This window comes from Molothrus ater, chromosome 17 (genome assembly GCF_012460135.2).
Source record: "Molothrus ater isolate BHLD 08-10-18 breed brown headed cowbird chromosome 17, BPBGC_Mater_1.1, whole genome shotgun sequence".
Lineage (NCBI taxonomy): Eukaryota > Metazoa > Chordata > Aves > Passeriformes > Icteridae > Molothrus > Molothrus ater.
Genome location: NC_050494.2, coordinates 4404651 through 4432304, shown reverse-complemented (window position 1 = coordinate 4432304; position 27654 = coordinate 4404651). Strand labels below are relative to the sequence as shown.

The 27654-nt window shown below is 47.3% G+C and overlaps 3 protein-coding genes across 3 annotated transcripts; 2 read left to right on the top strand and 1 right to left on the bottom strand.

The window, feature by feature from the left end:
• The first annotated feature begins 4 nt into the window (after positions 1 to 4).
• On the top strand, positions 5 to 13618 carry SGK2 (serum/glucocorticoid regulated kinase 2). Its single transcript, XM_036395604.2, has 14 exons — positions 5 to 119; positions 5299 to 5368; positions 6573 to 6630; positions 7079 to 7128; positions 7715 to 7772; positions 8356 to 8439; positions 8747 to 8878; positions 9704 to 9816; positions 10289 to 10325; positions 10849 to 10935; positions 12228 to 12323; positions 12592 to 12747; positions 13109 to 13198; positions 13404 to 13618. The coding sequence occupies exons 1-14, from the start codon at positions 68 to 70 to the stop codon at positions 13557 to 13559; spliced, it is 1239 nt and encodes a 412-aa protein (XP_036251497.1). The 5' UTR covers positions 5 to 67; the 3' UTR covers positions 13560 to 13618.
• Positions 13619 to 15373: 1755 nt separating this feature from the next.
• On the top strand, positions 15374 to 24277 carry IFT52 (intraflagellar transport 52). Its single transcript, XM_036395986.2, has 13 exons — positions 15374 to 15603; positions 16485 to 16572; positions 16831 to 16960; positions 17829 to 17904; positions 17992 to 18063; positions 18400 to 18526; positions 19082 to 19168; positions 19452 to 19520; positions 20228 to 20382; positions 21382 to 21469; positions 22646 to 22754; positions 23250 to 23395; positions 23962 to 24277. Exons 1-13 carry the CDS (start codon positions 15485 to 15487, stop codon positions 24007 to 24009), a joined length of 1314 nt encoding a protein of 437 aa, XP_036251879.1. The 5' UTR covers positions 15374 to 15484; the 3' UTR covers positions 24010 to 24277.
• Positions 24278 to 26880: 2603 nt separating this feature from the next.
• Positions 26881 to 27654, bottom strand: LOC129046863 (uncharacterized). Its single transcript, XM_054516683.1, has one exon. The coding sequence runs from the start codon at positions 27652 to 27654 to the stop codon at positions 26881 to 26883; it is 774 nt and encodes a 257-aa protein (XP_054372658.1).

Sequence of the window (27654 nt, the reverse complement as noted above, 5' to 3'; positions counted from 1 at the left end):
GACACCCAGAGGCAGCAGCTGAATTCCTGCCCCAGCTGCAAGGAGAGGAGATTCTTTTGGCTGGCTTATGATTGTGGCCTGGATGGAGCCCTCCTCCACTGCCCTGGGCAAGACAAAAGGTAATGCTGCTGGGTGGCACGGTGCCACTGAGCCCTGGGCATGCTGAGGGCATGGAGAGGGCCTCCCCATGGTCTCCCACAAGTGTTGGGCTGCAGAGCCTTCCTGGTGGGCTCCAGCTGGGCTCAGCCTGCTCAGCAAGGGCTGCAGGGAGCCTGGCTCCCATGGGACACACACAGAGGTGGCAGCTTTGCCTCTCACACCTGGCCCTGAGTGACACCCAGCCCTGGAGTGTCAATGATCATCACAGAGGGGGTAGGATGGACAAAACCGACCCAACATCACTTTGTCCATCACTAGTTGTCATCAGATTAGGTGTTTTATGCATTTTAGCTGTTAAAATTTTCCCTACAGGATCCTCCTGCTTTATTCTTCTCTAGATAGAAAGTGGGATTTTAATTAAAGATGTCTTTTTCCATGGAAATTAAAATCAAGTAGATTTTGTTGATAACACTGAGATTTTCATTAGAGAAACAAAAGCAGAAGGCACTGACTAGAAAATGTAACTTTAAGAAAATGTAACTGATAAAATTATTCTGAAATTTGGCCATTTCAATGCAAGTGGAGGCAAAGCTGGAAAAAAGAAAAACAAGGGGTCTTCTTAAAGGATGTCAATGCTGATAGCTTGAGAATATTGGGTGAGCAAACAATCAGCTTTTGACCTGAAAGAAGGTGATATTTCAAGCAAAATGCTGCTCCCTCTCCCTCATTACACATGGCACCAAGCACATCAAATGTTCCTGATGATCTCCCCTGGTAGCTGTAATCTAGGGACCTATCCCATGGTGGCCAGCCCTTCTGCTTCCCACAGGGAATGCTGCCACAGCCTGGCTTTTACCTCCTTGCACCCACCACTGAAATTGCTCCAGGAGCTGCTTTCCTGCTGCTGCAGCTGCACACAGAGAGATTTTAATAGGAAACTACAATGGCAGCAAAAAGCAACTGATTTATATTTAATAAAGAGAGAGAAGACATCAGCCCTTCTCCCAGGTCTCCTTTTGCTCAGAGCTCAGTCTCTGGTCTCTCAAATCACCAGGCTCCCCATGTGTTTATGTTTGCAGTTAAGAGTGCTGCAAAGCACCAGCCTGGCTGCAGCCCTCCAGGCTCCCCAGGACACTGTAAAAAGCAGTTTCTTCACGGCTTGACCTGAACCAAATGCCAGTTTTGACCTTCCTCCAAATCACTGGACAGAGGATGAATTTTCAGCTGACTTGTAAAAAATTATTCAGGACACCTGAGCTGCCTGCCAGGCTGCAATTTGCTTCTACACACCACCTGCACCTCTTCCTCCCCACCCATAGTTACCCCTCCCACCTAAATTCTCACTCCTTGGGTACAGCTAGCAGGTGTTTCTTCATCTCTTGCAGCTGGTCAGCTTTTCCTGCTCTATTTAAAGTGCTGCATGAGGCAGCAGCAGTGGTATGATCACTCTGAGGAGTGGTTGTGTTTAGGGGCTAGATGAACTGCTGCAGGAAATAAAGCTCTTCCCCTTTGGGTTTTAGGAAGGAGCTCTGGGCTCCTGGCCTGGCAGGGTGGGCTGGTGCAGAGATGGGGAGTGTGGGGAATGAGAGGTCTCTGTGCTCAGTGCTTGTGGAGTGCTTCCCATGCTTCAGGACTCAGCCTCTGGGAGATGAGCTCCCAGGTATGTTTGATGGCTTGTTTTCATAGAATTATTTTTTTGCAAAGTGCTTCAAGCTTTAGCCACGTGCTGTTTTCTTTAAGTTCTGCATGTAGCTTTTCCCTAAAATTTCAAGGATTGGTTGTTTCCAGTTTGTCTTGAGCCAGGGCTGCTTGGCTGATTTCTGCTCTGTTTTGCAGTGTCCCTGGGGTGTAGGGAACAGGATCTGCAGGAGAAAATTGGACAAGCCTGTAGGTCTCCAGAGACTGGCTAAGAAAGCTTCTTGAAATGCAGAAGTTCTTTAAAGTCTTTCCTAACCTCTTCCTGGACTTGCTGTGGTGTCTCAATGGGGATGAAAGTGGAGTTCAGTACTAGCTTGCAGCTCTCTCTTCGATCTGCAGCAGGGGAAAACTTGAGCCTTTTTTTCTCTCCCCTGTAAAAGCACGTGTTTGCAGGAATCTCCCACCTCCCTCCCTGCTCCTCTCTGAGCTGAAACTGGGGCATCTCCCCCTTCAGCTGAGAGCAGCCCCTGTGCTGGGTGAAACCTGTGGGTGCCCTTCCAAACTCTGAGCTTCCTGCACAGCATCACCTGCTGTCCCAGCCCTGCCGGGCTTCTCCAGGCTGGCAGCCAGCCCTTCCCAGAGCAGGAGGGGACGAGGGACTGCCTCGGAGGGGTTTGCAATGTAGGTTAGGCAGGGGAGGCTGCCGAGAGCGGTGACATCGGGGAGGAGGCGGGAGCAGCCCGCAGATGACGAGGCTGTGAGGTTGTGTCTCCGTGCAAGGTACGCCTTGCATTAGTAATGTGTTTGTAGCAAATAACGCTGGGCTGGCATGGGAATGTGGGTCACCACTGCCAGAACTGTGTGAGGAACAGGGAGCTGCTCGTGCTGTGCTGGGAAGCAAGCGTATGTTACTGAGGGATGCGTGGTGGGGGGAGATTTAGCTGCACAAACTGCTCCAACTTGGAAGTAGCAGCTTTCTGTCGTGTGAGTGAGTGCTTCCTGCCTGGGGGGTGCCTGTGGCCGGGAGTTGGGGTGAAATGGTGTTTGAGGAGGGGGGAGTGGGGTGCAGGTGTCTGTGTTCCTGCTGTGTAATAGTCCTGTGATATTGGGGAGCTCCTAGACTTGCTTGCCAATGCTCTCTGTGGCCCTGGCCGTGCCTGGAGCATCCGTGCTGCACCAGCAGGCACGGGGAGGGATGCAGCCGGGCATGGATAACCAAGGATTCCAGCAGATCTTCGTGACCTATTTCTGGTTCTGTTGTTCAGTGTCTGTGCTCAGGAAATCTTTCTGCTTTAGGGGGGTAGGGTTTGTTAGTGATAAGGGAAAGCCTGCTTGGCTGCTTGTGAGATTTAAACCACAAACTAACCTGGTTTTGAAGGTGGACTTGGGCTGGGGAAGGTGGCTCTGAACCTGTGTAGAAAGTGATGTGGGTTGGGGCTATACACATCCTATAAATGGGTATGGTACTTCAGTGCCAGAGACTTCAACCTCAGAGCAAGTCCCTTTAATGAAAAAGCTGTGCTGGAAAAGGCTGCTCTTGGTCAGCAGGGACTTGTTGAGTGGCTTCACTTCCAGCAAAGAGGCAGTGGAGCAGAACAGGGCTGGTGGAGGGAGGCATGAATGGGCTGCCAGGCTGGGGGGCTCCTGCCTAGCTGCAGGTTGCTAAAACAGGCTTGTCCAAGCTCCTTGGAGCAAGTCAGGAACTTGTCCTGCATCCTGTGAATACCTCCAGGGCATGTGGATGTGTTTCTATGGCTTACCCATGTGCTCTCCCAGATGACCAAGCTGTGATATCTCCATCTGTACCTGAGTTATTTCCCCTGAGTCTGGGACCAGAACAGAGGCTGCAAGGTGGCCCTAAGGCCAAACCCAAGCTTGTGGGGCTTCAGATTTGAAGGAAATGGGCTGTACCACCTGATGGAGCTGCAGGCAGGGAGCAGGAGTGAGGTGCTAGGTTGGGTTGCTCTGGCCAGAGGCTCCTGAGCAGGGATGGGAGCCTTCACTTCTCTCCCTGCTGCTGCCATGTGCAGCTGGGGGCTTGTCTACACACCCCTGTGTGCCCTGTGCCAGCCTCCTCTCAGGCCTGGGTGCTTCAGGGACTGCTGTCTGCTCAGAGACTGCAGCAGTGGTGTCCCTCTGCTGTGGCCATGAATCTGCCCAGCCTGTCCAGCAGCCCCTGAGGCAGACACAGGTGTTGGGTGACCTTCAGCAGCCCTGGGAGAGCCAGGCTGTCAGGGAAAGGACTATGCCCAGTGGGAGGAGATGCCCAGGGCTTGATCTGTCTGGGTGCTGCCTGCATGCTGTCCCTGCTGGTGGCTGCCAGCTGGGACGGGATCTTGGACTTGCTGCAGGGCAGAGTATGGACAAGGTCAGGGGCTCAGACCAGCCCTGATGTTGTAAGTTCTCCCTCTGCATGGTTTTGTGGGCTTTGCTTTAAATTCCCTTTGCCTTTCTTATCCATTCAGTAACTCTAAACCCACAGCTTAGTTTTTTGGCTGCTCATCAGAGCTGCCCCCAAATCCCAGATCTGCTGGTGGGGCCAGCTCAGGGGCTCTCAGGAGTTCCAGGATCCCCTGCCTGCCAGATCCACCATCCATGCAGGAAGGGCTCTGTTATGGGCTTGTTTGCCTCAAGACACATTGTCCTACAAAATCCTTGCCCAGGGAGACAGGTTCTGGCAATTGGTGCTCTCCATTCCTTGGTCTGCAGAAGAGCTATTCCAGGATGACAGCTTGCTTGTGTCTACAAAGCCCCTTCTTTTTAGATGGGAAGGAAAGGCATATTTCTGTGAATGTTTTGATCCTGGCTTTCCCTTCAGTGGCAGAAGTGAGGAGTAAAACTGAGTCTTGAAATACTTTTGCTATCTACTCCTAAGCAAAACAAGGAACTCCTCTGTACAGGCTGCACTCCTTGGGCTTCCCTCTGGCTCAGCCTGTGCAGCAGGGAGCAGGCTCAGGGCTTCCTCTCTGTGAAGAGAGAGGTGATGATGATGATGAGTGGTGGCAACTGCCTGCACAGCTGAGCAGCAGCAATGCTCCATGGTGGGAATTCCAGCTTCTGGCACTGGCTATGTGTCCTTGGGCAAGCCACTGCTGTGATGTGTGTGTGCTGGCTTACCTCCTGCAGGGCCTGAAAGGTTTCATTCATGTCCCTAATTACTCATAGAGTCCTGAATGGAAGGGACAGTGGATGTGCCAAGTGTGTGACGTATCCCAGTACAACCTCATCCTTGTAAGCACTCTCCTTGTCCCCCCTGGGGACATGGGGTGGCTCAGAAAGGCTTGACAGTGGTGCTTCAGCCTGAGTCCCCTTGGCCACCAGAGAGGGTGTCTGTTTTGTGGCACTCATGCCTGTCCTGTGAGCTATTGAGGGCTCCTGGTGAGGCTGGGAGGGAAGATGTCCTGGTTCCTATAATTTCCTGGTTATTTTGGTATGTGAGTGGAAGGGGGAGGAGGGTGGCTGTGGAGAGAAGAGCAAGGTCAGTGAAGAACAAATGTGCCTCTGTGCACTTGTGATCACGCTGCCAGCTAATCGGCTTCGGTGCTCCAACTTTGCTCCCAGAACTCATCAAGCACGGCCGGGAGAGGATAGAACAAACCATCAAGGCCTCTGGCTCCAGGCTCTGCTCATAGTGAGTATGAACCCCTCCCAGTGGGATGGGAGCCCTTTAACAGCTCAGCTGATAACCCCTGTGCTGGCTGGCTGGTGGATGGAGCTGGCTGGCACCGGGCAGATGTGGGCAGTCCCTGGCACAGCTGCCAGCATCCGCTGCTGCCCGGCAGCTCCTGCCATGCCCAGCCTGGCTGTGCAGGAGGGGTTTCTGTGGGATGGCTGGGGGTCTGTGCCTGGTGGTGTGTGGGGGCAGAGAGTGGGAGCACCCACAGGTGAGATGTGGGGAGGCTGGTGGGGTCTTTGGGCCCCCTTTTTGGGAGGGGTGGGGCAGAGGGTGGCTGTGGGGGTGAGAGCCTTCAGAGCAGATGTAGTGTGGTGGGGCTGAGGGGGGGCTCTAAGCTCTCTGGGCAGAGGAGAAGGGAGCAGAGCTCCCATGTCATCTTCTTAATTCTGGCTTTTGCAAAGAGCATAGAGGAACCCCTAAAACCAAAGGGAGGAATCCCTGAGGCAAGGCTCACCCATCCCCAGTGATGGTCAGGCAGGATGGATCTGAACCAACAAATGTTTAAGTCTGGCTTCTTCAGCCCCAGCAAAAGCTGCACCAGGCAGACAAGAGGTCTTTAATGCCTCTGCTCAGCAAGCCTGCCCTGGCTGCCATGGCAGCTCCTCTTCCCTGCAATGTCAACATCCCTGACCTGCCCTGGTCTGACCTGGCCTGGGCAGTGGCCTCTGGTTGCTGCCAGCCCCATGGACCGTGGTGCCTGGACCCAGCTGGACTCTCCTGGCTGCCCTGTGGGGATACTCACTGGGCTGCAGCATCCCTGTGCAGTGAGGAGGGGGCTGCATCTGCCTGGAGAGGGGTCTGGCCATGGCCAGGAGAGCTGTGCCTTCCCCTGGCCTGGTGCTGTGTTGCTGCTGGGGCTGTGCTGGCGCCCGTGTGCTTGTGCAGCTTCTGCTATTGGGAGTTGGGGGCCAATATTAGATATTCACCCAGGAGCTCTGCTTCCCTGATCTCCTGACAGCACACACCATTCCCTGCCTCCCCCAGAGTGTGGGTATCCCAGCCTTTGGGGGTAGCAGTGCTGGGGAGCTCAGCTGAGCCCTCCTATGATGGAAGGGGTGCACACACTGGGGTTTGCACTACTCCCCTGCAAGTCAATGGTGTGAAGCTGTTCCTCTCTCAGATTTTGTACTCAACACTGACTTCCTCTTCTTTTCCCAAGTGCTGAGCGAGTTGTTTTTTTAATGGATCGTTCCCGGAGCCCAGACAAAAGCACCCAGGTGAGCTCATGGCTCTGAACAAGCAAATCCTCACCTTTGGGACAAAGGGGGCTGGTGCCTTTAGATTAAAAACAAGAAAAGAGCCTGTGTTAGCCTGCTGGGAGTCTTGCTGCTGCCCTGTCCTGTGGATGATGCTGGGTGGGGGAAAACAGCAGGGAGGCCCTTTTGGACAAGGCATGATGTTCCCAGAGTCTGGGGACAGTAAGATTCCTAGGGAACAGGAGGAAGAGCATGTGTGTGTGTATGCATCCTCTTCTCTTTGGGAAGAGAGAGGCTGCAGCTCTGTGGTGCTGTGTGTGCATAAGTCATCTAGAGAGACCTTAAATGTTTGCTGAAGTATCCACTGGGTGTTTATCAATGGCTCTGTGTGAGGGTTGCTGTGCTAAGGAAGGGAAAACCCAACCTGCAGCATAATCCTTGTGACTAAAATTCTTCTTATCTTCTCTAGCCTTCAACACCAACTGACAACATCAACCTCGGACCTTCTGCTAACCCCAAGTAAGCTCCCTGCAAAGCCAGGTAGGGTGTGGAGTGGGAAGAGATTTGACAGGGAGATGCAGATGATCCCTGTGTGTCCCAGGGTGGTGTCTGCAGGAGCCTGGACAATTACATTCCTTGGCCTTTAACACCACATGTGCCACTAATGCACCAGCTTCCAAGGCTAAGCTGTAGCTGGTACTTATTATAACCATCCTCTCCTGGCCATGTCTATAGGCCCTTGTCCCTTTTCTTTTGAGAGGTAGTAAGGAAGGTCTTCCTTGTCACTGCTGGCTTCCTGACTGTCTTTCTCTAGAAACAGGCACAAACTGTGTCCCCTGTAAGGGCATCTCTTTGTCCTTACAGGTGCTGTCACTGCTGCTGCCTTCAGCCCCAGGTTGCTGAGGGGGTGCTCGTGCTCTGGGGGGTGCACTGAAACACACAGTGTGAATCCTGAGCTGCCTGGGAGCGAGGGTCACCCACCAGTGCCCTTTAATCCCTTTCACAAACACTCATTTTTCCAAGCAGGAACTCTGCTTTGATGGTGGTGTTACTGTTGCGTGTTTCTCTCCCAGAAACATTAACTTGTTTCATTCTTGCCCAACAGTGCCAAGCCAACAGACTTTGACTTCCTGAAGGTTATTGGCAAAGGAAGCTTTGGAAAGGTAAGTGGGCTTGTGCAGTTGGGCTGTAGCTGTTTGCAGGCAGCTTGGCAGGAAAATGTGTTGCTGAAGGAGTTTCTGGCTGTGTCCTTTGCTTGCACCTCTCCTGAGGTGTTTGGCCTGAGTGGGACTGAGATGAAATAAAACCTGAGACACTATTACTAACAGTCCATTCTAACTTTAAGGTCCTTCAACCTCTCTAAGGACTGAAGAGTGAGGTGTTTTGTGCTCAGGGTGGTGATGGTCAAGAGCACTGCTTGATTCAAAATAAGTTTCAAACTTGTTCAGCACAAGATCTCCAGAGAAACCTTGGAGACAGGCAGGATTCACTTTAAGTGAGACTAGCCCCAAATGCTCCAAAACTATTTTCTATTGGGTGTCTAGGGAATATATGTGGAGATATTAAGTGCTTATCTTCTGGCAATGAAAAAGTGCTGGGAATTGAGAGGGCTGGAGCTTGATCTTTAAAACCCTGTAGCTGGCCCTCTGAAGTAGTTTTCTGTGTATAATCACTCACAAGAGTGTTAAACTAATGAGGACACACTGACCAAGGTGAGACAGCTGTGACCAGGACCTTCTGTTGCAGGTTCTCCTGGCCAAACGCAAGTGTGATGGGACTTTTTATGCAGTCAAAGTCTTGCACAAGAAAACCATCCTCAAGAAAAAGGAGGTATGTCTGCTCTCCTGGGCTGTTCTGGAAATTGTGGTTGGTGTATGGGCTCTCTGGATAATGCAATTGGGATACCTGGCATTCAGGTAGGCACTTCTCATGTTAAACATGGATCTGGCTGTGCCATGAGAACAAAAGAGCAGAGATTAATTAGGTCAGATAGGAGGGAATGGTTCTCTTTTGGGGGCTGGAAATGACCCTGGTGGGCTCCCAGCTTCCACCTGCTTTGAAAGCATCACTGAGCCCTTAGGGCAGGCTGGGCTGGATCCTTGCCTGAATCCTTAATGCTTTGTCTGCTTCTTGATAGCAAAACCACATCATGGCAGAACGCAACGTGCTCCTGAAAAATGTCAAGCACCCCTTCCTTGTGGGACTCCATTATTCCTTCCAGACCTCAGAGAAGCTTTATTTTGTGCTTGACTATGTAAATGGAGGAGAGGTGAGTGCATTTCCAGGCTTTGTTTTAATCCTTTTTGGTCCTTCACAAACATGCTGCTTTATTTAAAATTTTCTTGTCAGAAGATAATGATGTTGAGGGATAACGTTGTTTTGACTGCTGGCAAGGAGCAGCCAGGAACACCTGGCAGGATACCTCACCTCTAAATTGAGCCAAGATCTTGCTGGCTATTATCTGAGTCAGATGACTTCGAAAGTAAAGATTCTGAGAAAAGCAGTAATGGGGCATTTTAAAATTCTATGGAGAATATGGGAAATACTGGCATCAGTGAGGTTCAGGGAAACCCCCTTGTTGGCCAGCTCTGGATCTGTGTCTAGTGGTTAGGGATGATGCCATTGCAACTTTCTAGACTTTTTCTGTCCTGTAGAAGCTTACTTTTCTCAGCTGTCTTTCTGTGCCATCTGAAACTGGGTGGGAGATATTGTTAAGGTGGATATCTTGCTCAAATCAAGTTCATGTTGGGGATCTTTGCACGTTCAGCTCTCTGCACATGTATCATTTCTCATGGCCATACTACCACTGTAATCAGCCTGTGGGTTGTAATAAGCTAGGAGCTTAACCAGATCAGCAGATGATGGGGGGGTTTGAGAATTAATTATTAATTTTTGGGAATGATGAGGAGGAGAAACGAAACCTTTTTAGAGAGGTGTTTGGATTGCTTAAATTCACTTGGCTTGGGCATGTTTCATGCTGTTAATGTGCTACCTGCTGCAAATCACTTTTCACTTATGTAGCTGGCTTTGAGCCTTGCTCCAGATTAGCCTTCATGTATTTGGAGACATGATCAACCCTCTCACCTTCCTGTAGCTCTTCTTCCACTTGCAAAGGGAGCGCTGCTTCCGTGAGCCCCGGGCCCGGTTCTACGCCGCAGAAGTGGCCAGTGCCATTGGGTACCTGCATTCCCTAAACATCATCTACAGGTAAGGCAGGGGCTCCAAGCCTCCTCAGGCAGGGGGTGCAGTGTTGCCAGGGAAAGGGATTCACTGGGCAAGTGAAATGCAGGATGGAGTAGCTGAAGAACGCCCTAGCCCAGACAAGACTGTGCTGTGGTGCTTTACCCTGCAAGACCTGATGGGCAATAAACCACTCTTTCCCCTTCCCAGATCAGTCTGAGGGTATTAAGTTTAAAGACATAAAATAAACCTGGCTCAATAAGAAATCATCTCTCAGTAACAATTTATGCATGGAAATGCAGGCTGACACCTGATCCTGTGTGAAAGCAGCCAATTTATGTTTCCATGTATATATACTGATGGGTGTCTGCAATTTGGGAAGGTCTTGGTGATCTGGGTTGGGAGGCTTTGTTAGCTCCTGATCTTAGCTGGTGCTGTTTCACATCCATGTTTTCTAAGTATCTGGCCAAATCTGCTCAAGCAACATTTTGTCTTGCAGGGACTTAAAGCCTGAGAACATCCTCCTGGATTGCCAGGTATATTCACAAGCAGAGGGCTGTGGCTCTGCAAGCTGGACTACAGCTGACATGATGGCATGGATTTTGTTTGTCTGCCCCACTGCACTTCTGTGCACATCCTGGAGGGATGAGAGGGCTTGCCCTCTGAAGAACTGCATGGTTTTGGGGCTCATTCCCAGAAGATGGGACCTGGCCTGTGGGGGGGATCAGGGTGGTGAAGAGCAGGTCACTGCTGCAGCTCTGGTGGTGGCTGTTACACAAATTGGCTCTGGGATAAAGCAGCAGAAAATCACAGCAGTGCTGGAGCTCTTCATGGCTACCTAGCTGTAGACAAATAAAAAATAAGAAGAAATCTAGACTTCATTTTTTCTACAGGCTCTTGTAGTACCTGTACTACAAGATGAACATAATGGGAGGGAGGGGAGGCAGATGAGCAGTGGGGAGCCAAAACTCACATGAGATGTAATGCATAGGCAAATCCTGGAAATTCTGTCTCCTCTCCATAAAGAGTGGCACAAGCCAAAATTTCTCTTTTCTTTAGGGACACATAGTATTGACAGACTTTGGACTCTGCAAAGAAGGAATGGAGCAAGAGGAGACAACTTCTACCTTCTGTGGCACTCCTGAGGTACTCCATGTGCTGGGGCTTTGCTGAGACCTGGGGGCTGGAAACCTTCAGACACTTGGTGCTCTGGGTCTTGGGCTTATGTGGCACCTCAAAAAAATATGGGTTCTCTGAGGCTGTCATCCTGGAGCTGGAGTTCAGATAAGGCCTTCCCTATCCAGCAGACAGTCACTCCAAAATTGCTGTGTTGTTACAGGTATGAATGAGCTATTGGGGCAAGGGTTTAAGCACTTGGAAAACTTGGAAATGGCCAGGCTTGTGAAAATAGCTGGGGAGTGGAGACAACCTGGTCCTTGGGAGCAGGACTGCTGATTGTTTACCTGCTCTGAGACCCCAGTGGTGCAGAACAAGGAGCCTGCTGGTACTGCCATGCACAGGACCTTGCTGTGCTCTCCTGTGTGGCCTTGGTGCATGCAGGAGCTGCAGAATGCCCTGTGTAGAGGAGGGGAGCAGGCTCCCCCCTGGAATGCAAACACTGCTCAGAGGGGAGGAAATGCCTTTCCTCCAGTGCACTCCAAGTGGGTTTTGTGAAAACCTATTTCCAGTCTGGCTTCTTGGAAGCTTTTTTGCCTGCTTCTTACTGAGCCTGGAGATTTTGGTAGAACTGCAGCCTAGGTAATATACCTGTCCTGCTGCTTTCCCCAGGCAGCTTGACAAAGGGGCTATAAACATGGCACCTTTGAGCCTTCAAGCTCAGCAGAAGTGGGCAGGAATTTCCCTCCTTTTTCAGTGAGGTTTCACTTATGCAATAGCACAGCATGAACCAAGCAGGAATGTTTAAGCTTTGTTTTCCAGTTTTGGTGTGTGATGGTGTTTTCCTGTTCTAGACAGAGCCTGATAGTACACAGAGGTAATTCTGTGGGAAACTCTGCAGGCTGCTCCATTTCTTGCCTGTTGCTCCTTGACGGTGCCTCTTGGTAGTTTTGCTGCTTTGGACAGACTTACTGGGGCTGAAAACTGCAGCTTTTTCAAAAATACAGGGTTTTTTTAGAGGTGTGTTGTCTCTAGTGGGACAGGATTGCTGGCTGCATTGTGGCAGGTACCAAATGCTTGTAGAAGTCCTCTCAAGGAAGAGAACCTCCTGTAGCCTGCAAGGACACTTTGAGGGCTTTGGTAGGTGTCTCTCAACCCCAGTGCTCCAAAGCAAGTGGAGAGTTTATTGGATAATACTAGGAAAAGCATCTGTGTTACTCTTAATGCATTTGCTCAACTTGAGCTGCAGCCAGGTTTGGGACTAAGGAGGGCAAAGCCCTTCCTTTATAATTTGACTCCAATATTTCCTTCTGACTTCCCAGTATCTGGCTCCTGAGGTGCTAAAGAAGCAGCCCTATGACAGGACAGTAGACTGGTGGTGCCTAGGAGCTGTCCTCTATGAAATGCTCTTTGGACTGGTAAGTTTGGAAATGGGCTGGTTTACTTTACATAGTGGAAATTCGATTTGCAAAAGCTGTGGTGTGAGGTTGGTCTGGTGTTCATGAGGTATTTGATAGACAACTAAATCCTGAATTAATGATCTGGTCCAACCCTACCACTGCCCTTTTGAGCAGAGGTGTGGCAGTTCTCCATCTGCTCACTGCAGGACTCTTTTTGACCTGCAATGTGTGGCTCCTTCTGGTAGCTCAGGTTTTACCTGGCTGCTTCTCCTCTCTTTCAAATTAGCCTCCTTTCTACAGCCGGGATGTGTCTCAGATGTATGACAACATTCTGCACAAGCCACTACAGATCCAAGGAACCAAGACTGTGGCAGCTTGTGACATCCTTCAGGGACTTCTCCACAAGGACCAGAAGAGGAGGCTGGGTGCCAAAACAGACTTTGTATGTGGCCTTCACTATGAGCAGGAGGAAAGATGGGGAAATTTCTATTCAGAGCATTTCTTTCATAACAGCACTTGCTTGGAAAAACCCTCCCACACAGTCTGTCCCTTCAGCCTCCTACAAGGAACACATGGGGTTCACTTGGATTTCCAAAGGGAGAGGGGTGGTGGCCAGCTAAGGACACCAGTGTGTGATGGGTCATTTCCCTTTGGGGGATTCCTGAACCAGGACCCTCATGTATTAAGGATTTGTGGATATGAGTATGTGGGAACTTCAAGTCAACCACTTAAAGCTGTGAGACCAGGTGCTGGAAAATGAGGGTTGGCAGAAAATTGACTTTTCCTTCCTGCTTTCTGTGCAGCTTGAGATAAAGAGCCATGTATTCTTCAGCCCAATAAACTGGGATGATTTATATCACAAGAGGATTACTCCTCCATTCAACCCCAATGTGGTAAGTGGGTAATTCTGTCTGTTTTACAGAAGGGATCATCTCTAAATAGCTCACACTGATGCTGAGGGTTCTGAGGTGTGGGTTGGGACCTGCAGATGCAGTGCTGATGGCTCTTTTGGAAGAGCAGCTGTGTTGGGCTGTCTGAACACAAGGGTCTGGTTTGGGTCTGCTCCCTCAATGATTGTGTGTCTGCTCCTTGGCTTAGGCTGGCCCAGCTGATCTGAGACACTTTGATCCTGAGTTCACCCAGGAAGCCATCTCTGCCTCCATCACCCGCACGCCTGACCTGGCAGCCAGCAGCTCCAGTGCCTCAGATGCATTTTTAGGATTTTCATATGCACCAACTGAAGAGGACATTTAAGATTTACAAAGGCTTTGTCAAGCCATATTTTAAATGAATGGGTTTTATGGGTTTTTGTGGTTGTGGTTTTTTTTTTTTCTCCTTTTGAGAGGTTTGGTACTGTCCTTTGCTCATGGTTTAAGGAAATTGGCACTAACACACTAACTGGCTGGGATGGAACAGAGCTCTTAATTTTTGCTGTTTGGTGGATTTTTTCCCTAAATGAATGCTTCCCTCTCAGGAAAGTGGCAAACTGACTATGATTTTCCCTGAGTGTCTTGTGCTATTTGGCAGAATTGTATTCACTCTGTGGTTATATTTATGGTTGAGGTATGTGCCATCATTCACATCAACAGCCATGTCCCTGTGACTGGACACATTTATTTTACTTTTTTTTTTTTTGTGGAGTTATGCTCAGCTATGCCCAATGTCTTTCTCAAAGCCCTCAACAGAAAAGGAAACTCTTCACATCACCATGAACAGTGGCTTCCTTCCTTTACATGAACTCTGTCACTCAAGCTGCTCATCCTGGGCTGTGTGAAAAACTGTTCATCAGTTATTGCTCCAAAGGCAGCTGCAGATCTGTAAGTCCTGAACTGTGCTGTGGCCTTTCATGCCAGCCTGATCCTCCTCAAAGTGAGTGGATTATCCTTCTGGCCCAGGATTGGGATGCTACTGAAGCAACAACGAGGCTGTGATGGAGGAGCCAATGTGTAGGAGGAAAATCCCAGATCAAGGCGGGGGTGGAGAAAGAGACTGAATTGCTTGGAAAAATAAAAATAACTTTATAGCTGAACTCTGGTTGGGGGTGAGGGTGCTTTCACAGCATGTGCTTGACTTGCCCCAGGCACACCAACACTACTGTGATGAGCACAGGGGAGTGAACAATGAGTGGTGGCCATGCCCCAGGCTCCAGCACTCACCTGAAAATGCCCATCATTCATGTGGAACAGTTATTTATTCTGCCTTAATTTAAAAGCTGGTGTATTCATTGAATGTCACTTCCCACATTTCTTTTTAAGCTGTTCTGCTGTTGCTGTGGGGAGGAGAGGGGGCTCAGAGCAACACGGGGATAAACAGGGGGCTTCCTAAAAGTTGTGTGATGCTCATGCTGTGGGGAACTTTGTGCTGGTACCACTGTCTGTTTTGGTTTGGGTTTTTTTGGTTGTTTTTTTTTTTTTTTTGGTTTTTTTTATCAGGCTCTATCTTGTATATGCTGAAGTCATTGGAAATATGACATGGTTTATATTAAAGTTGCAAATACTCATGTGCTTCTCGGGGTGTCCTGGATAAGAGGGGAAGGAGGGTGTTTGCCTTGTGCTGGGCTGAAGAGCACAGGGCGGCTGCATGCACTGCCTGCGTTTAATTTAAAGAGGAATTCCCTACTTTAAGCTGATCACAGAATCGTGAAAGGGTTGAGGATCTTAAAGGCCAGGGATACCTTCTACTCTCCCAGGCTGCTTCAAACCTCATCCAGCCTGGCCTTGGACACTTCCAGGGCTGGGGCAGCCACAGCTTCTCTGGACAGCCTGTGCCAGGGCCTCCCCACGCTCACAGGGAAGAACCTGCAGCTATCAGGATTGGGGTTTTAAACAAGCAAGATCCAAGGCCCAGAAACGCCAAGAGGGGTTCAGGGCGCGGACGGACCAAGCGCCCGGGCTGAGGAAGGGCGGGACCGCCGTGTCCCCGCCCCGTCCCACCCCCCCCGCCCTCCGCAGTGGTACCGCCCCGCCCCTTTCCCTGGCGGGGAGTGGAGCGAACCACTGCGGCGACCTCTGCACTCGAGAGGGGGGAAAACGCCGCCCGCGCATGCGTCCGGTAGGAGCGTTGCTAGGCGCGCGTGGTGACGGCGGCACGGCGGGGGCTCGTTGGGGACCCGCGGGCGGCCGGGGCGCTGGCGCTTGCCCGCTGCTCCCCGGAGCCCTCCGGCAGCCCCGGGGGAGCCTATGGAGAGCGGCCCGCGCAATGCCATAGTGTTCAACGCCTCCAAGGGCGAGAGCTTCACGCCGGCCGGCGGCTACAAGGCCCTGCGGAAGAGGCTGCGCGGCAGCTGGAAGGTGCAGAGGTGAGGGGCGGCTCCCGGGGCACGGAGGGGCCCCGGCGAGTGTGTGGGCAGCCGAGTGGCCTTTGGGGGCGTGTGGGCAGCCGAGTGGCCTTTGGGGGTGTGTGTCGTGAGCTGAGGTCGCTCTCTCGCGTTGCTTGCGCCCTGTTGCATCTTCTGCCCCTGTGGGATGCTGTGCGTGGTTCTTGGGAGCTGCAGCTTACCTGTAGGAGATGGAGTGTGAGTTGTAAGGATGAAGTTATTCATCCAGGTTTGTGGGTCTGTCTCGATTTGGAGTTTGGGACAAAAAGAAAGCAGGGTTTTTGTAGATGGTACTGTTTATCTGAACACTGCAAAATATGGCATGAGCTGTTTGGGAGAGGATATCAGGGAAAGGTTCTTCCCCAGAGGGTGCTGGCACTGCCCAGGCTCCCCAGGGAATGGGCACGGCCCCGAGGCTGCCAGAGCTCCAGGAGGGTTTGAACACCAATCCCAGGGATGCCCAGGGTGGGGTTGTTGGGGGTCTGTGCAGGGACAGGAGCTGGGCTCTGTAGTCCCAGTGCGTCCCTTCCACCTCATCCTATCTAATGTGGCCAGACCAGAAAGCAGAAAAGAAAATAATGGGAAGCTCCTCAGGTGCAAAGTTTAATAGCAGCTGTGACAGCTGGCAGCAGTTCTGGATCTGCCACAGTGCCTCGTCAGAGGATCATTACTGTTTAGCTGGTTGGCATTTGTAAGGATTATTTTTGCTCAAGTTGTCAACTTTAAACCCAGATAAAAGGATGAGAAGTGACTGAAGTGATTTGCTTTGTGTTCATTTGCAAGTCCCTTATAAAAAAAACAAAAGGAAAAAGTTCTAGGACTATATCCAAGAATAATGCGTGTCTTTATTAATCTATTCCTAGCTTGAAAGATGAGATTACTTCTGAGAGACTATTTGGGGTGAAATTGTGGATTACAGCAGGACCAAGAGAGAAGTTCAGTGCTGATGAGGTGAGAAGTCAATAATTGTTTTCAAGTTAGTTGTGTTTTAAAATTTGCTTAAGTAGAAAAGAACAAGGCAGAAGACTTTGCTGTAGAGCTGCTTTAAATGAGTTCATGTACATTGGAATTTGAATGTTTTTCTTACAGGGCAAACTTAAATGCAAGCAGTTAATTCCTCTCCCCTCATCTCAATATAACTTCATGCAGTTTTGTGTGTAGCTTCTCACGTTTGTTTGTTTTTTTTCCTGGATCTTTGTTGATTTCTAGTTTTCTGTTCTGAAGAAATTCCTGGAGGATGGTGGGGCCATCCTGGTGATGCTGAGAGAAGGTGGAGAGTCCCGAAATGGCACAAACATTAACTTTTTGTTAGAAGAATATGGGATCATTTTCAATAATGGTAATGGGGCTCACTGCTACCTTTACTCATCAATTTGAAAATTGAAAAGAGCAGTTCAGCCTTTATGGATACAAGCCAAACAGATCTTTCTCACAAAGTATCTTCTGATCTAAAATATTTTTTTCCTTTAAATCTGCATGCACATGGCAAGGTAATATTGGAGCACAGCAAAGGCTTTCCATGGACAGAGTACATGGGCAACTTGGCCATTTCCACTCCTTTGCTGTAGTTGCTAGTTTTAATTTACAAAAAAAAAAAAAATCTAGAGAAATTTCTTGCTTAAAAAGACATTAATTTAGAACATTTTCCACATGTTTTTAGGATTGAATCACTTAATGCTCATGCTGAATAAGAAGTGGCACTTTTCTGTAGCAGACCAATAAAATGTCACTCATTAGCTGCCAATTTGAAAAAAACCCCAACAACCCAAGGCAAGTGTGTGTCAGTGTACATGAAATATTTGGGGTCTTTGGTGGCTTTTCTAGACTATGCCTTTTTTTGCATCAATAGGACTCAATTCATCAAGTGTGTGGAAGATGTATAAAAAAATAGAGTTGTAAAAGTTGATACAGGCTGTTTTAACTCAATAATCTTTTTGTCTCTTTTGCTTTGCTGAAGATGGTGATGTGCTTAACTTTCTGTATTTTTTTTTTTTGAATTTGCAAACATATTCCTATCCTAAATCTATTCTGTCCAAAAGGAAATAGAAGGGAAGGCTCATTTCAGTTCTTTTGGTAGCCAAATGCCAGATTTGTGGTGTTAAAAGCAAACACCATGGAATCCAAGAGCTAAATTAATTTTTCTTTGCTAAATCTAACACATTGATCAGCTAAGATGTCAATTTCTATATTTTTTTTCATTTTTCAAGATGCTGTAGTACGAAATGTGTATTACAAGTACCACCACCCAAAAGAAGCACTAATCTCTGATGGAGTTTTGAACAGGTGAATATTTGGGGCATGTAAATCTTCACAGTAAACTCTTGTAAACTGCATTGTTTTCAGTAAGGTTTGTTTTTCAATATCTCGTAGGGGAATCAGTGAAGCTGCAAAGAAAACAGTGCTTGAGACAACAGATGAAGATGGAAGGGGCCATGACTCACAGTAAGTGTTTTCTTTGAGGAAATTGATGTGAAAATGTGTAGAACACCTGAGAATTGGCAGGTTTGTGATTAGCAGCAGTGCACTGGGCTTATGGTGAGGTTTTCTAATGCATTTCTTATGTTCTTGTGCTTCTTAGGTTGTATCTGGAAAGGAGAATCTGTTTAGTAGAGCTTGGTAACCTCTGAAGGAACAGGGGGGATAGGTTTGGAAAGGAATTACTGTACTCATGACCAGATCTTGTTTGTCTCTAGTCTATGGGTTTCAGTTTGAGTTCTGTGAATCTGTCCAGCCTGCCTGTGCATGCAGGTTCTTATGGAATCCCTGTATTTCCTGCAGAGCCCTCACCTTTGTTTATCCTTTTGGAGCCACACTGAATGTGATGAAGCCAGCAGTGGCAATCCTGTCCACAGGGTCTGTCTGCTTCCCACTCAACAGGCCTATCCTGGCTTTCTATCAGCATGAGGTATGAGCTGCCTGGGGCCCTCCCTGCAGTCCCCCTGCCCCACACAGAGATTGTGAGTGGATCTTTTGGGGGTACTTATAAACCCACCTCAGTTTTTGATGCATCTGCAAATTCCAGATAAGCCCAGTGACTCCTGAATTTTTTTATGGTAAAATTTGCATGGGGTTCAGAGGAGAATTAATGAGGTGGTCAGCAAAGATTCCATATTTTTTGGTTGACTGGTGGATGTCTTTAATTCTTTGAAGTTTTGAGGTTTTTCTGCTGTTTTAGTAATAATTTATTAAATAAGATTATCATTAGCTCTCTAAGTACAGCATATTGAATTCCAAGGTTCTCACCTTGGAACCAGTAGATTTTTCGTATGTTGTTTTACTCAAACCTGTTAATTCAGAATTTAATAATAAAGAGTTACAAGCACAGGATTGATATTGTTAATGATGAGAACAAGTTAATGCAGTTTTTTACTATGTAGACAAGTAATGGAATGCAATAACAATTGCCTCTAAAACTGTGATTTGGAAAGAATTTTTGCTATATTGTATCCTCTCTTGGTAGAGTAAAGGTGGAAAGATGGCAGCCCTGGGATCTTCCCACATGTTCAGTGACCAGTATTTAGATAAAGAAGAAAATGGTAAGATCATGGTAAGTTGGAGTTTTTTGGGATTTTTTTTTCTTTAAAAACACCTTGTTGTATCTTCACAACATTTGTAAAGCACTCCAGGCTCAGCTTCATTTTAGAGCAAGACCTATGAAATGGATTCAGTATGGGAATTCTCAGCCAACACTAGGAGATATTCTTTGGTTTATTATCTTGTTTTTAATCTTCTTCATGATATGTTATTTAATAGATTTATTAGGAATATTTAAGCATAGTATGAAATTACTTGGATCCTCCTGAAAGTAATTGAGTTTTGCCCTTCCCCAGGATGTGCTTTTCCAGTGGCTCACAACATCAGATATCCACTTAAACCAGATGGATATGGAGGACCCCGAGGTAAGAGAGATCCATCACAAGGAGGTAAAGAGCAGTGGGATCAGCACTGGTCTTGGCACACCCTGTGTTTAGCACACAGTGGTTAACAGCAGGATGGATCCTGCTGTTGTTGCAGAACCTTTATTCATGGTCTAGGATTGAGGCTCAGGTGTAAAAATTAATGGTACCACTCAGCCTTAGATTGATATTCATCATCAGATATAATTTGTGAAAGTCTCTTTCCAATTTGCCCATGTTTATGAGATGGACTGCTCCAGTGTGATGAGTTTGCACTTCCCTCTGAGCCCTGAGACAAGAGGAATGTGCAGGAAGGAAAGGCAGATTTTCTGTATGTGAGCAGGGATCAACCTGTGTGCCAGTTTTAGTTGTATACAAATGCTGGTTTTATTTGGAAATATCTTTTTGTGATTAAATTGTATACTCTGTGTGCATAAAAACCAGCAGTTTTGCACAGTTGATTAGTAAGCTGTCTGTTTTAAAGAGTTAACAGAAATCCAAATAAAACACCCATGTGTTGGGTAGCTTTACAGCTGAGAGAAGAGGTGGCACAGTTACTGATCTAGTGAGCTGCACTGCAAAGGGCCATACCTGCTAAAGAGTGAAAAAATGATTTCTAAGAGAGATTTTAGGTGAGATAGGAGGTAGAAAGAGACAATGGGAATGGGTTGGCTATTTCACATGACAGGGGTGTGTATCTGTGTGTCCAGATTTCAGACTACACCGTGCTCCCAGACACCGCCGCGCTCTCCGAGCAGCTGCGAGTGTGCCTGCAGGAAGGAGATGAGAACCCCAGGGACTTCACAAAGCTGTTTGATACATCCCTTTATCAGCTGGACACAACTGCCCTCCCTTCAGTTATCAAGTCAGCAGCTGTAATTTTCTTATGACTTGTTTATTTATTCCATTTGGTGTTCTGCATTTTCTGTTTGTGCTTAAACGTGTCTCCTTAAGAGCAGGAAGGGCTGAGCATTTTGAATATGGATATACAAGAAAATAGATTTGTACAGCATGGCAATGATGTTTTCTCTTGCTTTTTGTCTTAGCTGTAGTTTCTGGCTCTCTTTTCTCTTTTTTTTTCCAACTACATGAGATTCATTAATTTGATATTTTGAGAACTATCTGCCATGAAGTTGGGCACTTTCTGCAGTGATAACTGAGAACTGCTCGTTTTTCCACTTTTTAATTACTTGGCATTTACTGAAAACTGCATTTCAGTGACCTCTGCATTTCCCAATAATTGTGTTTTGAGGTTTATCAGCTGCTCAGTTTTACCAGTTTTTGTCACTATCAGTTTTGTCCATCATAACTCCCCCTGTTACCCAGATCATGTCTGAATACTTTGAGTAGTGGCAGCTTAACACAGATTCCATAAACTTCACTCTGCTGGGGACACTTTTTCTTCTTACTCTGTATTTCTTGTATTTTCACTAGTTGTGAATTCACAGGAGGATCTCCCTTCTGACCCCATAACAAATACTTTTTTAAAAAATAACTTTTGTTTATTGACTTCTTTATAAACTTTTCTAAAATCCCAGTTCTGCTTGTTTTGTGCTGGATCATTTTTCCTTCATCCACTAAAAGTCGATTGTAGAATTGAGCTGTCATTTTTTTAGTCATCTTATATATCCACCTACCATTATCTTCCCCTGTCACAACTTTAATTTTCTCACTTTAGAAGTTATGTATTACTGATCTGTAGTTCTCTGAGGTCCTTATAAAATGGACATCCCTTTTTTTTGTGCTGTTACATTGCAAAACTTTGATGCTGGTGTGTTCACAAAAATCCATCTCTATAGCCTGCTAGTGGAAATAGATGTGGTATCACTTTTTTCCTCATACTTGGAATTTTTCTGTGCTGCAGAGCTTATGAAGAGCTGAATATGAAACATGAACCCCTCCAACTCATTCAGCCTGAATTTGAGACTCCACTACCTGTCCTCCAGCCAGCTGTGAGTAATTTTCTTGCTTGTATATTACAGGGAGAACTCTTCCCCATGAAGGTTAGACTTGATAATCTTGGATGTCTGTTCCAACCTTAATGAGTCTCTATTTCATTTGTTTCATCCAAAGCCTCTGTGTGTCATTTGCATGGTTCTGTAAAAAAAGTAGTGAGAAATGCTGTAGCAATAACTAATCACTTGGGAGTAGACTACACTGTAGGGACTATCTTTTAGGAAAGAGCACTCATTTACACTTCTAATTTATTAAAAGAGCTTCAAAATGTAGTGTGTGGTACCAAAACAGAATCCTTGTGTGATGAGCCTTTGACTGAGTAGCTGTTCCCAGTCCTGTGAGGTGCTGGCTCAGCCTTCCCAGTGAAAAGAGGATGTGGTATTTGAGAAGGCTATGGTGGTGAAGGTACTGCACTCCCTGCTGCCAGGGAGGAGCCACTTTGTCCTGCTCTGCCTCCATCTCCCAGATCCTCAGGGGAAGCAGAAAGTGGAGCATCAGTCTTTATAGCAGGAGCTGATCAAACTCTAACAGCAATGTTTGGGCTGACAGCAACAACACAAGCTATGGGGTATCAAACTCATTTCAGAAGGCAGAAATCTCTGAGTGTCTGAATTTTGCCATCATTGTTCCATCCTGCTTTACCCTGGCCACTGAGAAAGCATTATTGGGATCCTTTAGAGCTTCAAGAGTGCACTGGAAAGTGGTGTCTCCTTCACTGCTTTTTATAAACCCAAGTCCAGCTTGTGACATAAATGGTCTCTTGCATGAAACAGAAATTACTCTGACCAGAATTGATGTCAATAATTACTCTGACACAATTGATGTCAATGTTTTCAGGGTGAGCTGTTAGGGCCAATTTAGTTCCTCAGCTCTCAGCCATCACCTGGGTCTCATGGAGCAAAACTGAAACTGCAAATAAGAATGTCTAGTTGTGATGCTGGGTGATAATTCTGGCATAGGTGTGGCTAAATTCTTTTGGAATGTTCAGTTATTTTTACAACATAAAACTGGGATTTTTGAATGGTGCCCCTTGGTTCCATGGCTTTGGAGTTGCTTTTGACTTTTTAAAGGGTTTCTTCAAATCTAATATAAGTTCAAAACTGTTGTCTTAGAGATCTATAAAGTATAAGAAAAATATGTGGCAATCAAGCATGCTGCTTTTTCTCTCCCAGGTTTTTCCACCTGCTTTCAAAGAATTGCCTCCTCCTGCTCTGGAGCTGTTTGACTTGGATGAAACTTTTTCCTCAGAGAAAGCACGTCTTGCAGAGATCACAAACAAATGTAAGTGGAGCAGATTGTTTGCACATTTAAAATAAAAGTCCACTTTTTTTAGGGGAAAGTTGTTATATTTAATTCTAATGCATGGACCTCATTTGGGAAAATCTACTGCTCTTATCCTGATCTAAGAAATTGAAAGGCTTTGGAAATTAATAGTGCAACTTTATGTACCATGAAATTATATTTTGTCTATTACATGACATTTTATCATGCTTTTGCCTGCTGTTTCCTATATTGTACATAAATTGCTTTGTGCACTCTGGCTGATAAATTTCACATCGTTTTTATGCTTTGAAGTTCAAATGTTAAGATTATTCTAAACACATGAAGATGAGCAGGTACTGGCTGCAGGAATACATCATGGCTAGTCCACTGAGCTTAGTGATGGGACTGAACCTCCCAGGATGCCAACAGCAGATGGAGATTCAGAGCAGGTTTTGGGCCAGCTGCTCCAGATGTGTGCCACTCACCTGCCTTCTTCCCTGGGTGCTTGTTCAGGCACTGATGATGACCTGGAGTTCTACGTGCGGAAATGCGGCGACATCCTGGGGGTGACCAGTGAACTCCCAAAGGACAAGCAAGATGCCAAATATATCCTGGAGCACATCTTCTTCCAAGTGGTTGAGTTTAAGAAACTGAATCAGGTATTTTTAATAACATTTACAAGTGAGTAGTTGGTAGTAGCAGCAGTGAGGGTGGTGTAGCAGCTCCACTTGTCACAGGCAAGAGGTGATGTAAGACATTAGCTGTGCAATAAATGAGACCAGTGAAGTGTGATCCAGAGTACTTGTGGCTGTTAATCTCCATAAAACATGTACTGTTCAATTTATTAAGTCTCTTATTTATTTTAATTGGGGGATCAGTACGTGCAAGTGTAGTTTGTAATTGCAGCTAAATCCAGTTCATTACTGGTGCCTGAGTGAGAGCAGGGAGTCCTCAGGAGTGTTCACAGCTCTGGCCAGTGCTGCAGTGCACAGGTGACCAGCATTGTTCCTTGGGAGCTGCACTGAAATGCAGCTGTGCTGAAAGAATTCTTCATAGCACATTTAATGCTTCAAAGTGTGTTTGGAGCATATTGGCAGAGCTGCAGTTTGTGCTAACATGAATTGCCTGTTTCATGTAACCCATTTAAGCCAAAAATCTTACAGTTCTACTCTGTTATTAAAACTCTTTTTTCTTCTTTTTTTCCCTTCCTCTTCCCTTACTTAAGGAACATGATACTGACCCAAGTGAGGCTGGATTCCAGAACAGTACCTGAGACCTGGCTTTCCCCAGTTTGAGACAGACCTTTTAGGGAAAGTATATTATTCCATTTTTAAAGTCTCTCTTCTTGGTGTATTGATTGGGACTGTCTCAGTAGTTCACTGGATGCTTGGATCATTTATGTATGGTAGTTCAGATAATTAATGCCTTCTGGGGAACTGCTTGTATTTTACAAGCACTTTCCAAAGAATTTCTTATTTTTCTACTTCTTTATTGAAACTGTAATTTTTTTAATATATTAAAAAAATAATATACCAAGAAAATGTGTTTTGGGTCCTTCTTTCTGGCTCCAGCATTTGTTTTCCTGTAGTTAATTCTTTCTGTTGGTTCTCCTGGTGTACATGAAATCCTTAATTACACTGTGAGAAGGGTTGTTATTTTGGTTTGTGAACTGAGGACAAAAAAATAGAGCCATAATTTTAACAGGAGCTGCTGAAAATACATTTATCACCCTGAGGCAGCCTCCTTTTTTCTCTCTGCCAAAGAGAAGGAAGGAGAGGTGAGTTTGTTACTGTAGAAAGAGAACATTTCTTCCAAGGGAGGGGAGGATTTGAAATTTAGCAATAATGACATTGTTGCAATTGCTGCCTCATAGCAGACTGGAACTACAGAATTTTAAAAAGAGAGAACAGCACATGGATGAAAACCTTAAGATTTAATGGATCATTATTAAGAAACTGTGATACTGCACAGAAACTCATGAATATTTTTACTTCCATTTATTTGATATTTAACTCACTCCCTGAGCTAGTGAGTTCAGTAATGCACAGGAGTGGAAATTCAGGTTAAATTCATTGACTGTGAAATGTTGAAGCTCAATGCACAGCAAAAATAGAGTCAAGGAGATCAGTGGTGAGAAGAAAAGATTTGTCAACATCATCAACACCACACCTCTATTGCAAGGATATTTTTTTTATCTTAACATGGTGAAATTGCATTATAAAGCCTTTTTTGGCTGTCAGTCTGACATTCAAATTGTTAAATTCTTCCTCCTTTCAGGCCTTCCATGACTTCTGGGGTTTACCTTGTTCTGCCGTGGTTTTTAAAATTTTGCCAAAAATCTGTTTATCTTTTTATCCCCCCAAAATATCTTTTTATTTTACATTTCTTCATGCTTCACATAGCATCTTGGCACAGGTTTTTCTAAAGGAGGTGCCCCAAATCTCCTGTTCAGTTGTGATGTGCTAATACAATGTTAGCAGAAGTGGTTGTATCTCTTCCTCCACTGTAGCCATTCCCTTTTCACAGCAGCATGTTGGAATTTTTTCATTTATTCCTCTGTTTTCCTTTAAGGCCGTGGTTGTGTTTGTCACCCAGAGCACTTTGTACATTCCAGCTCCAGATTTACACAACAAGCTTAATCTCTTCTCCTGTGCAGTATCAATAGCAATCAGTCAGCCAGCACAGGCTGCAGCTGAACCAAGCCCCTGAGTGCTCCTCTTGCTAATTTTAGCTCTGGTTTGTCCTCTTCTGGGGTGTTTATACTTCAAACTGTAAATAACTTCTGTTTCCCAGCCCTGTTTCAAGTTGTTTTGTCACCTGTTCCTGATGTTGTAACATGGTTTAAAAAAAGCCATGTGAGCAGCCAGGGGATACAAGCAGCTCCCTGTTTTCTGTGTGTCTCTGAGGCCTCTCTGACAGCTGAAGAACAAATTTTTTCACTGAAGTTTTTTTGCTGGCGTGGAATACATGTAGCCCATACCTCTCTTTCAAAGCTGTCCCTTTGGCCCTCTGGAAGTATTTAAACTTACTTTGTAACTAGAAACACTTTAGTCGTGGGAGTGTGATACATGTAAAATGTATGGCTGACTGACAGAATTTCGAAGGAGTACAAGTTGGTGAGTGCTTTCAAGAGGTGAGGCGAGGCCAGGGGGAGCAGGTTGGGCACATAACTAATGAGGGAGTTTGTATATTAATGAAATTATTGCTGTGATTGATAAAAGTCGGTTACAAGCAACTCTTGCTGCTTTCCCGTTTTATTTCTGTCCTCTCATGCAGCATAACTGATTACCCCTTAATCTGCCCCTAAAAAAAGAGGGGGACAGTGCATTGGTTATTCAGCGACCCATAAATGTCCTGAAAAGTGGTTTTAACAAGTTCCTCCTCCCTTTCTTTGCTGTAAACTGGGACATGAGAGGAAAATCAGGATTGTGTGAATGGGGTGAGATCTAAAGGAGAGTGTGAAAAATCTCTAATGGGTGGGTGCGGTGGCCTGGGTTCCTTTCCTTCCCTCGGAGCAGGGCTTGGATGTGACAGACGGAATCGTCGCTGCGGGTGCCCGGTGCTGGATTCCCACGGGCAGTGACACTCTGGGTGCCAGGCCGGGGTGCCCGGGGGCCGCTCCCCGGCTGCGCTTTCCCGGTGCGCCAGGAGAGGGATCCGCAGCCCCGCCCCGCAGCCATGGCCCCGGGACTGCAGCCGCGTCCCGCTGCCCCTTCCCCGCCGGGACCCGCCCCGAGCCCTCCGCCAGGTAACGGGGGCGGGCGGGGGAGCTCGGGCACGGCCAGCTCGGGGATGCTGCCCCGGGCGGTGCCGGAGGGGGCTGCACCAGCCCCGGCTGTTCAGGGAGCTCAGCTTCAGATGGGAGGGCAGCGAGAGTCAGAGACCACCAGCAGAGAGACATTTATTGTGCTAATACAAAACAGAGAGATCGGGGAGGAGGAGGAGCCAGCAAGGCTGCGGCTCTCGGGGGTGCCACCACCAGCCCAAACATTCCCCATCACCAGTGCCACCCCAGGTGGGCAGATTTAGCTTGTCACCAGCTGCTGCCATCGCCACTCAAACCGCTGGCTCCGTCTTCTGTGCTGCAGCGTGGATTCCCTGCTCCTCGCAGGAGGGGGCAGGCACCCAGCAGCTCCAGCCAGGATCACAGAGCCTGGTGCAGAAACACAGGGACAGCGTCAGGGTCACTCAGGTGGCTCTCCTGGGTGGCAGACCTGTGGATCAGCGTGGGGTGCTTCTTGAAGGCACCAGGCCAAGCCAGAGGAATCACCACAGGGGTCTCCAGGGGTGATGTGTCTGGTTTGGAGCATCCCAGTAAGCGTAATTCCTCAGTGCTGACATCGAGGGATGTGCTGGTATCCATAAAGGATTTTATTGCTGAGATGTCCCACCTGGGTGCTGGCACTTTCCCAAGGGCTGAGATGTCTCCAGGCAGCTCAGAGCTCTTGAAGAGCAGGCTCTCCAGTGGTTTGGAGTGCTTGTCTTTCTTGCAAGGTGTTGAGGTGTTCTGTGATGCCATATTCATCAGGCAGCCATCTCTGCTGGGGTGCTCACAGGGCAAACCAGACAGCTCAAACGTGGCCTGGCCATGGTGGGCCTTGCAGAAGCAGACAAGACTGAGGTCAGAGATGCTCTGGGTCAGGCTGTGCAGCTCAGCCTTCACACAGCTGCTCAGAGACTCCACCTGCTTGACAACACACAGAGAACTGCCACTTGCTGTGTTGTCCAAGTCTGCAGGAAGCTCCCAGGTGTCTTGTTTGAGTTCCCAGGTGTCGTGTTTGGAAGCACTGCTAGAGTCCTTGTAATAGCTCACAACAGGAGAAGAATAGCTATGGCTGGAGGAGCTGGCCAAGAACCCATTTTCCAGGATTTCCTTTCTGGTCAGAATGCTGGTACTGTGCCTCTGGGTGGACAGCAT